At 43.2% G+C, this 13,462-nt stretch overlaps 1 protein-coding gene across 9 annotated transcripts in view; it reads left to right on the forward strand.

The window, feature by feature from the left end:
* The window catches only part of tjp1b (tight junction protein 1b), a gene marked incomplete at its 3' end in the record, with an annotated part of 50,579 nt that overhangs the window by 14,532 nt on the left and 22,585 nt on the right, over positions 1-13,462 (forward strand). For 3 of the 9 annotated variants that reach the window (XM_080002519.1, XM_080002524.1, XM_080002521.1), the window contains exons 2-8: positions 6,807-6,863; positions 7,922-8,046; positions 8,172-8,274; positions 9,072-9,387; positions 9,818-9,924; positions 11,857-12,025; positions 12,108-12,300. In XM_080002519.1, coding sequence (XP_079858645.1) covers positions 6,816-6,863; positions 7,922-8,046; positions 8,172-8,274; positions 9,072-9,387; positions 9,818-9,924; positions 11,857-12,025; positions 12,108-12,300 — 1,061 coding nt within the window. In that variant the 5' untranslated portion in view covers positions 6,807-6,815. The remainder of the gene's footprint in view (positions 1-6,806; positions 6,864-7,921; positions 8,047-8,171; positions 8,275-9,071; positions 9,388-9,817; positions 9,925-11,856; positions 12,026-12,107; positions 12,301-13,462) is intronic. The other 6 variants (XM_080002527.1, XM_080002525.1, XM_080002522.1 and 3 more) reach the window with 3 other exon arrangements.

Raw genomic sequence — 13,462 nt, forward strand, 5'->3', positions numbered from 1 at the left:
GACATAAGTGCACGTTGATTGTTCCAGAAGTAAGTCCAAGGTGTTTGTAACTTCTGTTTGTAATCTTTCTCACTCTTCAAAAATGAATACCTACCTAAAACTACTAAACTGGACCCCGTGTATTGCTGCCTGTAGCTATATTTATTATTTTTACTATTAGTAGGGGTCCTTTTGTTATTGTTTGGATTTTTATTGTTTTCATTCTCCTTGGCACCTTCGGGCTAAAGGTGTCCGGAACAGGATGACCGCTGCAGCTAAAGACACGGTTGGGGTCACAGGACGTCGCGGACATCTCGTGGTTCAAGTTTGATCTAAACCGATCCACATACGGAGCAGAAATTTGTGAAAAACTGACTGAATTTGACCGCAAGTAGCTGAACTTTTGTGCATCACCAACACCCCAACACCCCAAACCTCCGGTCGGATGAGTTTGTGGCGGAAGACGCTTTATGACATCATCATCCAATTTGCTTTAAATGTGCAGGTTGTGGCTCGGAACGTCCATTTGTCTGGTAGCGATGAAATGTCACAACGTGGTACGGTATTTACCAAAATACCGCTGTATACAGTATTTCATGGTGTTAATTCTACCTTGTTTTTTGTGTATTCAATGAATAAATTGTTAATATTAAAAAAGAAAAACACATGGTAAAGCCTCTGTCGTGGCGCAGCAAAGGAGGGGCATTCAAATTCACAGGAGGCAAAATAAGCTCTATATGTATGTATGTATGTATGTATGTATATATATGTATGTATGTATATATATATATATGTATATATGTGTGTATGTATGTATGTGTGTATATATGTGTGTGTGTGTGTGTGTGTGTGTGTGTATATATGTATGTATGTATATATATATGTATGTATATGTATGTATGTATGTATGTATGTATGTATATATATATGTATGTATATACGTGTGTGTGTGTGTGTGTGTGTGTGTGTGTGTGTGTGTGTGTGTTTGTGTGTGTGTGTATGTATGTATATATATATATATGTGTGTGTGTGTGTGTGTGTGTGTATGTATGTATATATATATGTGTGTGTGTGTGTGTGTGTGTGTGTGTGTGTGTGTACGTACGTATACACACATACACATATCTCAAAATATCCGACTTAATTGTAAAATTGAAGATTTAAACTTTAATTCACCTCACTTTATGTTGCCTCTGCACGGTAGCAGACGGCCAAATTGTGTAATGCCATCCAATGAGTAATTTCCCTAAGCCCCGTTCTGCCATGTTTGTTTACACTCGCTCCCATGCGCGCGCAAGCAACGCAAGGCACCGTGTGGTAAAATATTGGCGTAAAGAATTTCTAGCGCTGGCATCTTAAATTTTGCACCATAAATCTATACCATGGGCACGGTATTACAGGGAAGGGCAGCAGGGGTTGTAGCCAATTCAGTGGTCTGTACACATTCCATGGTCGCTAGCAAGGACCACTGGTTACTACCACTAGGGGCACTGAAGCTAGTGGTCCGGACCAGTTAGTGAGTGGTCTATGTCGTGGTCATAGTGGTCCGTCCATGGTCCTTGGTACCAGATGTGTTGGGCTGCCATATCGCGCCATGTGTTCCTGCGACTGACTACCCTTTAAATGAGCACATTTTGATTGTGAGATATCTGAGTTGAGACAGCCACCTGTTAATTTTTAGGATGAAGTCATAACACGCAACAAATGTATCCTTGTATTAGTAATTATACGTGTCACCAGGACTCACCTTGTCATTAGGTGAGCAATGCTGCGTTTAATGGAAACTCGGAAAATTAAACTCTTTTTAGACCAATACAGTTATTACTAAACCATAATGCTGATGTAAAGACGAGCGACAGCACAAACTGATGCTACATTCGAAAAATTTGTAATTGGTGTCCATAATGGACCCCATGTATTGCTGCCTGCAGCTACTGTAAATTGTTCTTATTATGTAATATCTTCTTCTTTTTCTCTTGGCTGTTCCCGTTAGGGGACGCCACAGCGGATCATCTGCCTCCAATACCTTCTGTTCTGCGCATCTTCCTCATCATGTCCTCCCTCACCACATCCATAAACCTTCTCTTTGGCCTTCCTCTTTTCCTCTTTCCTGGCAGCTCCAACCTCAGCATCATTCTCCCAATGTAACTCTCATCTCTCCTCCAAACGTGTCCAAACCACCTCAATCTGGCCTCTCTCACTTTTCCACCAAGCTGTCCAACCTGAGCTGTCCCTCTAATGTACTCATTCTTAATCCCGTCCATCTTTCTCACTCCCAATGAAAATCTTAACACCCTCAACAACTGCTTTTTGTCGGTGCCACCACCATTAAACCATACAACATAGCTGGTCTCACTGCCGTCCTGTAGACCTTCACTCTTGCTGGAACCCTTCTGTCTGGAATTTCCCACATGCAGTAGCTCCCGTACCTGAAGCATTCTGGTGGCATAATCATATGATGTCGTTGTGATGTCACTAATCGCTATGTAGGAGTAGTTTCCAACATGCAGAAGCATTGAGGACAGGAGGGCGGTGGACAATTTTTACCATTGATTACAGGATATTAATTGCATAAAATGACTGGTTTATTTGACTAACCCGTCCGTAAACTACATGCAAACCATAAGACATTGTTTGACTCTTAACCACGGGTCACCGCCTCCTATGAATCAACAACGTGCCACACTACAAGATGAAAGCCACCATAAAAACCCGGGATGAAGTAAGAATGCTGAGCAGCAGGAGTCGGAGACAACCACCGTCAGGAGACAGACTGCTCCTCGACGTGGTGAGAAGGGAGGACGCAGGTTGAGGGCGGCAGCAGAAGCTACCACACACGCATACACACACACACACACCCAGGATGTAGAAAGAGAGCGCTAATGCAACATTACATTTGGATGTTAGCATCACTTTGAGACTTGTTGGACAGCTTTTGGAATGATTTCCTCCTCTTGAGGGGCTTGATAAACACAGTCCTTGGAGTTGAGAGGCGCCGGCTTTGAATTTTTTTGGCTTGGCGTGCTCCTTATCTCACTTTAACTTGAAATGCAGAAGCTACACAAATAAAGCCCCAGCCCCTCAGGTGGCTATTAGAAAGGGTTAAAAAAAAAAAGGCAATCCAAAGCCCCCCGCACTCTTTTTTCCCCCCACCCGCATCATGAAAGGCTACTGTTTACAGAGAATACTGAGCCTGTTGTAGATGAGTGCCTGGAAGCGCAGGCATACTCTATGGAAAAATTGATTTGCAGCAGTTTAATTTACAACCTAAAATTTTGCAAAACACATTAAACTTAAAGTGGGTCTTGTCAAACACTTTTTTCTATTGCAGAGAGGGAACCTAGCTATGGATATAGCTGGAATCAGAATACGGGCAAAGCACAAATGGTGAATTTTTACCAATATTTATTTTGTACAAATACTTTTTCGGGAAGCAAAATAAATGGAGAGTCCGAACCGTGGAGTTCAGCTGCAAAGACATGGAACTGAAACGGTGTCTACGGAGATGGTCTTTATGTTTCTTAAAATTGCCACTCAGACCCTAGACGTGTCTTTTTAAAGTTAGGGATTGAGAGGGGCACAACAGGCTGTATGTCAGTTCAAGAAGTATGAAGTGCTTCGAGTACAAGCACTTTGCCCGCCAGCTACACCGGAGCACGGAGCCGGAGAGGGAAAGAGCGGACAGGGAGAGGTAGAACAGGTGGTGAAAGTTGCTTCTCCTGAGGCAGAGAGTGTAAGACAGGTTGAAAGCGATCACTGATCTAAAAACATTGGGTTAGGGTTATTGTGTCCGGGGAATGGGGCTCGATCCCCGCTCTGTCAGCGGAGGGAACCGAGTCCGTCCGGGAGGGGTGGGGAGACGGGGAGGTTGAAACTGAAGTGCTCGTCTCTTGACAGCCAGGAAGAAAACCACAACTGATTCAGATTGTACGTCTGTTGCCGTTGTCCAAATGATCACATCCACACAGGACTAGGGGTCAACCGATTATCGGCCCGGCCAATAGTGAGATCTGATATTTCTCGTTTTACCAATTTTCGGAATCGTTAGTTTGTCTGATATGATCGCCAATAAAATAAATAAAATGTGCTCCATGATGCAGCGCAGCACAGGAAGGCGCTTGTCGGGTTCCCAAATTCACAGGAGATGCAAAATAAGGACATATACAGTTTATCAAAATCAGACTTTTTGCAAAATTGAATGTGTAAACTTAAATTCACTAAAACCTTGAACTAAAACGTGACCGGCAAACAAAAAGCTGCTTGTGTATTGCTCGGTCGTGCCCCTCCCCTTATGGTGTCGCAGCACAGTAGCAGAACAGGCAAATACTGTAATAATCCCTGAAGCATCCAATGGGTAATTTCCCGGAGTGAGTGCCACGTTCCGCCATGTTTATTTACACTTGCTCCCAAGTGCAGAATGTAAATCGCATGTCGTAAAGTATTGCTGTAGTCCTGCTTCCAGCACTATCAGGTTGGTTATGCTGTACCATATACTAGGCATGAGTAAATAGCCACTCAACACTGTATTCCGTATTTGCGGGAGGGACGAGAGAGAGATATGCACGGCTTAGACGATAGGCTTTTTTTTCAAAGGGAAGAATGCTGATGTTGCTCTAGTTAAAATAAACATCACAGTAGTCTGTGCTGATGTTGACGGAAGAGTATGAAGTCCACGCAAAGAAAAAAAATAAATACCCCCGTGTTTGGAGAATTAACTCGGAATCTCGAGTTTAATGTCAAAATCTTGAGAATAAACTCTGGATAACCTTTCGAGAGCAAACGGGGAATTTGCACTTCAAAGTCTCAATTCAATTCAGTTCAGAGAATAAAGTTGGAATTCCGAGATTGATGTCTAAATACATTGTGAGAATACAGCGGGAACACATCCCATCCCATATGAGAGAGGGGTGTTTGAGAGAGAGGAGACACTGGCAGAGAGAGAGAGGTGAGGGAGAGAGACTTGGAGAGAAGGGTTTAAACTTCAAATTTGAAGTTTTACAGGTTATTTATTTTTTCTTTATTCATTTTTACAGGGAAAAACTTGACAAACATTGTTTGTAAACAGTAAAATGTACCTTTTTTGGGGAGCTATTTAGTTAATTATTTTTATCTATTCAAAATTTCAGTACATTTTTCAAGAAATGCTGCTAGAAGCTCCCTGCACATAGCTTTCCTAAAATGTAAAGTTGAAATGTTCTGTTTTCTCAATTTCTAGTATTTAATTAAACAGATGTTTAAAGGAACCTTTGTGTTACTGTACATTTTGGCACTAAAGTTTCCATTTTTACTGCAAATGTATATCGGTCCAAAATATCGGTTATCGCGCTCTTTGATAACTTATAATCGGTCGCGGACACTGGACATACTTTACTTGACCCTAATGAATTACCTACCGTATCCGTAACAGTCGTCATCTAATGTGGGAGAACACTCCGTACAGAGCTTCTCCGTAAAGGAGGCCAATGTGTAAATGACGACCTACTGCCTTTTTATCCAGCAATGTTATGGATTCCATGTGGGAAAGGGGCTAATGAAAATGTTAACACGTTTTTGATGGTTGATGGTTCCCATTGTACCTTTGAAATCAATGTGTGTGGGTTATGTTTTGCTGTATACGAAACAGTGAACAATGCGCTGCTGTGTCGGCTTCAGCCGTTATTTGCCACTTGTATGCATTATTTTCACAAAATTGAAATCCCCCGACCACCACTCCGTCAACAACAACGATAATATGGTGTATCGTGATATTTGGGCTGGCCTGCGTTGGGATATAAAATTTTGGATATCGCCCAAGCCTACTGGTCACAATTGCCATGTTCTTAAGAATAGCCAGGGCATGGTACTAACTTTTAGACTTGGCAACCATGCATCAGCTCTTGGTTGCCATCTGAAAAATGGTTGACGAATTTCAATAATTTTATAATTGGGTGATTGTCCTATGATTCATATTTCAATATTTTCACATTTTCAAATTGTTGACAGACTAAGTTAATGTGCCAGGAAAACAAATTAATTATATGGAGGTATACTGCACTTATTCTTTTTTAACATGAAAAGTGGTTAAAAACGGGACAATCGGACTAGTTTAGTTGGTTGACAATGGCCCAGATATCGTTGCCTGGGGCGACTGGTCAACAAGATTGTCAGACCCTGATAGCAGCAGCCTGGGAACATTTTTATTCTAATCTAAACTGGAATTACATGCCAGCTTGCCTCGAGATAAACAAAGATAACCCTTCCCGCATCAGATGGACAGTTGTTACTTGTCAGACTATTAGCCGCCGCACTCTTGATAGATGAATACTTTATTCATCCTACTGGTTTGATAATGTGAGGAAACAAGCTCTGAAAGATATCTATTGTCCTAGCTTCTGTGAATGATGCCTGATCACAGTCGTAGGTTTTCCCCTTCAAACATTTGACATCAGATTTAGGGATTTTTACATCAACCTTTTAACCAAAACCGCTTCAACGGTTTACATTGTCCGGGCTCATTGGCACATACCCGGGATGAGGCTAAATATACATTTATATCCGGCATATATGACAAGGATGTCTATTATTGTCTATTTTTTGCTGCGCCAGGATTCTATACTAATGGATGTAGTTTGGAAATATGAAAAACCTTTTCGACGACTCAATGTCAGGAAATATGCATTCGCTGAAAGAACTGTTGAACTGTGGGACAGGGATTGTGAACACTTTAAATGTGAAACCACTTGAATGATATCTCGATGAACATTCAAAGAACAAAGCACTAAAATACGGTTTCAGAGAAAATATTATTATGAAATTAACCTGAATCTTTCTCTCTGTTTGTCGTCCAGAGTGCAGCAATGGAGGAGACTGTCATATGGGAACAGCACACAGTCACGCTACACAGGGTGAGTGTTCTGCGCTTTGTAGCGTCCCTATGTTGAAACGCCACCTTCTATTTTGTCCGTCAAAGCTGCCTTCCTGTTTCCCGTTTTCAGTCTCTTCCTGTTACGGTTCGGCTGTAGATGTTCTGTGTTACCTTTAATGCGGCGGACAGCGGTGTCACAAAGAGTTTCTTCTGCATGAGGCTCTGCAGACCCCTCGTGACCGTACAGTAAACAGACTGAAGACGCTGTTTCTCTCCGTTTTAGGGATACAGGCCAACAGGGAAATTCCCCTCTCCCAAACTGCAAGCAGTCTCACAATGTGATTATCTAACTATAAAAGAAGAAATCTCCGCCTATCTTTATGTATGTCCTTCAATTATCTTGACAACCGTTCATCCGGTCGACTTCATGCTAGCACTTCGCTTGGTGCAATTTGGACACGCCACCCGTGTAATATTAATAAACTTTCAATAAACAAGCGAACCGGCGACTTCAGGGCCCTGCGACTGAATCACAGAGTGTCTTTCCCCGGTGTATAACTTTAACCAGCGGTTTTATCTTCCATTGTGGAACACAGGACTGAATTGTTGACATTTTGTAAAACTGCTATTAAAATGTCTGAGAAAGTCCTTCATTTTGAACAGGCATGCACTAGTTTGTATTAAATGCCGTTTTGGCCATTTCATCATTTGACACAAAATGAAAAACATAACAAACTTTATGAATCCCATACTGGGGAAAAAATTGTAATAAAAACTATGTACACAATATCCACCATGACCGTGATTTGATGTATGATTTTACGGGGTAATTGCACACACGATTGTAATACACGCATGGTGTGTAGGATTATACTAAAAATATAAAATATTTCACTATAAATTGGATAATTGCTGAAGGGTTTGATTGCACAGGATACAAGCAGGAATTGCACAGGATAGTTGCACAGTATAAATATGAATAAATAGGATATATAACCTGAGATAAACAGTGCAAAAACTGCCACCCCATCAAATGGGTCCTGCTTAAACGGGTGGCAATTGGATAAAATTAGCCTGAATTTGTGTTTCTCTTTGCAGGCACCAGGGTTTGGCTTTGGGATAGCCATCTCAGGAGGTCGGGATAACCCTCATTTTCAGAGTGGCGAGACCTCCATTGTGATCTCAGATGTCCTGAAAGGAGGCCCTGCAGAAGGCCTGCTGCAGTGAGATTCCGCTCCACTTATTCGTAACAGCCTAGACGGGTCGCGAGGATGGATCACCATTTAATTACTGTTGCTGCTCCAAAGTGCCTCTGAACTTGTCTGAGATCCGTGTTTCTGCTCTCCAGGGAAAATGACAGAGTGGTGATGGTCAACGCCGTCTCCATGGACAACGTAGAGCATGCTTACGCCGTCCAGCAGCTTCGCAAGAGTGGAAAGAATGCTAAAATTGTGAGTTTCATTAACACCTATAATGCAGAGACTTTCCCCAGAACGCCTCAGCAGGTACTCTTGTTGACGCGTGAGGAAAACACACACAAAAAACAGGAGGGGGGGGGGGGGACTAAAGTTAAGCAACAGTATAGTAGTGAAAAATAACGGCATTATGATAATACTAACAGAAATAGGAATAATAATACTAATGCTAGTAGAATAAATATGTAGTAGTAATAATTGCAGTGCGAAAAATATATAATTATAACTGCAATGAAAAATAATTTAACTGATGGGGTAGCTAAGAGAATGTTCAACGCGTCACCCAAACCCGAAATGATGTCCTGTCCGTCTAACCGTGGCATGGTGGCGCAGTGCATTGCACTGCTGCCTCACAGCAAGAAGGTCCCTGGTTCGATTCCCGCCTGGGGCGCTGTTGGCACCGTGCTCCGTCGGGTTATCTTCCAAAACAGGAGCCTTTCTGTGTGGAGTTTGCATGTTCTCCCCGTGTTCACATGGGGTTTCCTCCACCTCACGTCAGTAAGGACCCCCACCAAAAACATGCACCCATCATCGTCTGACCAGCGATGGACACTTATCACCTGGTCCCCGGGCGCGTCCACGTATGCTGCCCACTGCTCCTGGCTGTGCCCCCGGAGGAAGGACAAGCCAGGATGGGTCAAAAGCAGAGGAGCCATTTCACCGGCCACCATCAAGCATGTGCATGTGTGTGTGTGTGTGCAAGCATGTGTTGTGGAGTGTCGTGTGACAATTAAAGACTGTTTCTTCTTCTTCTTCTTCTCTCCCCCCGACAGACGATCAGGCGGAAGCGGAAGGTGCACGTCCCCATGGGCCGCTTGGGCGAGAGGGAGACGATGTCGGAGCACGACGAGGAGGAGGACAGCTACGACGAGGAGATCTACGAGACGCGCAGCGCCCGCAGCGGCGCCTACAGCGGCGTGGGCGGGGCCTCGGGCCGGCGCAGCGGGCGCAGCAGCGGGAGGCGGGACCGGGAGCGGGAGCGCAGCGGTTCGCGGGAGAGGAGCCTCTCCCCCCACTCGGAGCGCCGCTCCCACAACCTCCCCCCACGGCCCGCTAAGGTCACCCTGGTTAAGTCCCGCAAGAATGAAGGTGAGCCTCACAACCTCGGAAAGTTTGGCTGGGTTCCTTTTCAAATAGTTCCTTATTTTTATACCTATAAAAGAAAAATAAGGATTAAACAGCACTCTTAACTGCTTGTTATTTCACATATATGCCCTCCAATATAATTTTGCTTTACTTTTTTATTTTTTATCTTTGTTTAAAAAGACAGCAAATGTAATTTCTCTGATTCCACTTGTACACAAGTCATATAGAGTAAAAAAAAAACAACAACCTCAAATTGAAGCCATCAGCCAAGTAAATCAAGTAAAGAGTCAAGTAAATCCAAAGCAATTAAAGTTTTTAAGTCCGTTCTCTGAAAGGGATTAATCCTCGTTAGAGCCCCAACTGACCGCTTGGCGCCATGGTCACATGAACTCTGTGCTAACATGGTCTGTTTTGCTGTCATTCACTTTGTAAGCAGAATATGGCCTGCGTCTGGCCAGCCACATCTTTGTGAAGGACATCTCCCCCGAGAGCCTGGCGGCCCGAGATGGCAACATCCAGGAGGGGGATGTGGTGCTGAAGGTGAGAAGGAGGGAGGGAGGGAGGAAGGGAATGAGCTGAGAGGGGAAGGAATGTGTACATGAAAAGAAATTTGAAGCGATGTGATTTTTAATTCCATGCAGCAAGGACAATTTAAAGCCATTGAGGAGGTTCAGTTATACATTTATTTTTATTATTCTTCATTAGTCTCCATTGTTCATTAGTCTAACATTTTTTTTTCCTTTATTCATTTGTTATAACTAGAACTGCTGACATTGCTGAGATATAGATAGATAGATAGATAGATAGATAGATAGATAGATAGATATAGACACACACAGACACACACCAGCCACAACATTAAAACCACCACCAAAACCACTTATATTGTGTAGCTCCCCCTTGTGCCGCCAAAACAGCTCTGACCCGTCGAGGCATGGACTCCACAAGACCTCTCAAGGTGTCCTGTGGTATCTGGCACCAAGACGTTAGCAGCAAATCCTTTAAGTCCTGGAAGTTGTGAGGTGGGGCCGTCATGGATCGGGCTTGTCGTTCCAGCGCATCCCACAGATGCTCGATTGGATCAGACACTAACCCCGCCCATCCACATGATGTAGAAGAAAACATGATTCCTCAGACCAGGCCACCTTCTTCCATTGCTCCATCGTCCAGTTCTGATGTTCGCGTGCCCGTTGTAGGTGCTTTTGGCGGTGGACAGGGGATCATCATGGACACTCTGACCGGTCCCATACGCAGCAGCCTACGATGCACTGTGTGTTCTGACACCTTTCTATCATAGCAGCATTAACTTTTTCACCAATTAGTGCTATGGTAGCTCTTCTGTGAGATCGGACCAGACGGGCTAGACTTTGCTCCCCACGTGCATCACTGAGCCCTGAGCGCCCATGACCCTGTCACTGTTCACTGGTTGTCCTTCCTTGGACCACTTTTGGTAGGTACTAACCACAAGACCTAGCGTTTTGGAGATGCTCTGACCCAGTCGTCTAGCCATCACAATTTGGTCCTTGTCAAAGTGGCTCAGATCCTTACGCTTGCCCATTTTTCCTGTTTCCAACACATCAACTTCAAGAACTGACTGTTCACTTTCTGCCTAATATATCCCACCCGCCATTGGAATGAGATGAGCAATGTGATTCACTTCACGTGTGTGTGTGTGTGTGTGTGTGTGTGTGTGTGTGTGTGTGTGTGTGTGTGTGTGTGTGTGTGTGTGTGTGTGTGTGTGTGTGTGTGTGTGTGTGTGTGTGTGTGTGTGTGTGTGTGAGTTATATTGGTATAATAAAAGTGTACATGCATACCTAGACATGCATACAATATTTACATGGAAATTAAACAAGTCAAACGTATGCAATAATAACCCATACGTTCAGTGAGCCAAATGAAGCCACCCTTGTATGTTGTCTGTACTGTGCAATCGCATCCTTTTCACTTCTTAATATTGGCCTAAGTGTCTCAAACTGTAATTTATAAGCTTTGTATCAGCGTATATTATTATGGTTCCTTTAAGTTATCCTCTCACAAATCATTGCTTATTTGTTCTACCATGGTGTCAGAACATTGTCTAAAGGTTGAAGCTTGGTTCAGTTAATTTATATCCATTATGATTTTAATTAAAATGTTCATAATGTTCCAAGCGTGTTTACATTCACACCTCTTCTGCATAGATTAATAAAGAACTCATTACAAGCCTGTGAGGTTGTTCACATTACACTTATGGGTGTAATAAACTGCAGACATTTAGTTCCTAGTCATTTCACTTTAGTGTTTATATGTCATTTGTAAGATGTAGTTTATAATCTAAAGGTTAGGCTAAAATACGGTGGAGAGTTAAAATAAATAAATAAATAAATAAAAATAAAAGTTTATTTATTGTGGTTTTCAAAGTGTTAAAAAAAGGTTGAGATTAGATCACATAGTAAGCAATTATCTCACCGCCATCCTTTCTGATTGCTCCAGATAAATGGCACAGTGACTGAGAACCTCTCCTTGATCGACGCCAAAAAGCTCATAGAGAGGTCAAAGGGTAAGCTAAAAATGGTGGTCCAGCGGGACGACAGGGCAACGCTTCTGAACATCCCCGACCTCGACGACAGCATTCCTTCAGCCAACGCCTCCGACAGAGACGGTGAGAGGCAGTTTTTATTTATTTATTTAATCCTTTTTTATTTATTTTTTATTAGTATTATTTTTTTGCTCTGCTGGAGCAGGGTTCTATCCAACACTGTTCACTGACGGGGCCATTCCTGTCTGCTCAGACATTTCAGACATCCATTCTCTGGCGTCCGATCATTCCAACCGCTCGCACGACAGACATCGCAGCAGTCGCTCGCGCTCCCCGGACAGACGGTCGGAACCGTCCGACCAATCCCGACACTCTCCACCGCAGATCAGCAACGGCAGGTAAGGATCCCCCCCCCCCTACCGCCACCACCACCACCACCGAGATCACGCTCACAGTTTAGGCCCCGACTGAAGCCACTTTCACACTGAAGCAATAAAAACATGCACATTTAAAGGTTAAACCCAGGAAAACATTTCAAGGTAAAACATACCTTTGAACCAGTGGTGGCAGAAGCACTCAGACCTTTTGCTGAAATAAATGTGTTTTCATTATTATTTCAAAAGTGCAAATGCCACGCAAAGTGACTAGTAAATGGGAAAGTACCACGCTGACTTTTCTACTAAGATAAAATTAAATAAGTACTTGCTCTTGAATGTGCTTAAAGTATTAAAAGAACAGGTACTGAAGATATTCTCGCAATACTGGATCAATTTAAAAGAGTCTGATGCTGATCACTTGGGTTGACTCGCCTTTGATCGAAGGTGTTTTCTTTTGATTTAATTTAAACAAAGGTGGATAACAGAACCAGTGTGTTTTTTCGATGTTTTGTCGGACATTTAACATCGCCCCCTTCTGTTCCCTCCTTACACCTGGCAGTTGGAGAATACCGTAAGTTTGTTCATTTGAAGAATTGGGAATTAGTTATTAGTAAAAAATAGACTCAAATAGATGGGTAGATGGGTAGACATCCCTCTTTTTATTATGCATACAAATGCAAGTTTCATGTCAAATCTGAGCTTGAACTCTCGCTAGCAGTCAGTTAGGAGGACATGAGGAGGTTGGCTATGGTTCCTGCAAAAATCAAGACATTTTGTTTTATTCTACTGATTTCTCGACATATTTGGTTAGACACTGATGGTTCATGACAGGGAAATCAGTGTTTTGGATAACATGGTGAAATAATGCTTTAGTAATGGTTTGAGCCATGAATTATTAAGTGAGCTCTTTGTATTTGACTGGGATCATCGGGGTCGTTGTCGAACACAACATGTCAGACGATCGCTGTGTCCGTGGAACATTTTGGGCGTGCAAAACCGCACGTTTGGCACGGCGACAGCATCCCCCGAACAATGGGCTGTCGCCAGCTATCAGTGTCACCCGTCACCTCTTTCTGTGAGGCTTAGGAAATGCACTGACTCTTCTATTCGTGGGCCTTTCTCTGTGTCTGGCCGCTCTCTACCTGTTTTGATAGATGACTAGCTGAGGCCAAATTGACTGTGA

Source organism: Zeus faber (assembly GCF_960531495.2).
Source record: "Zeus faber genome assembly, chromosome: 6".
NCBI lineage: Eukaryota > Metazoa > Chordata > Actinopteri > Zeiformes > Zeidae > Zeus > Zeus faber.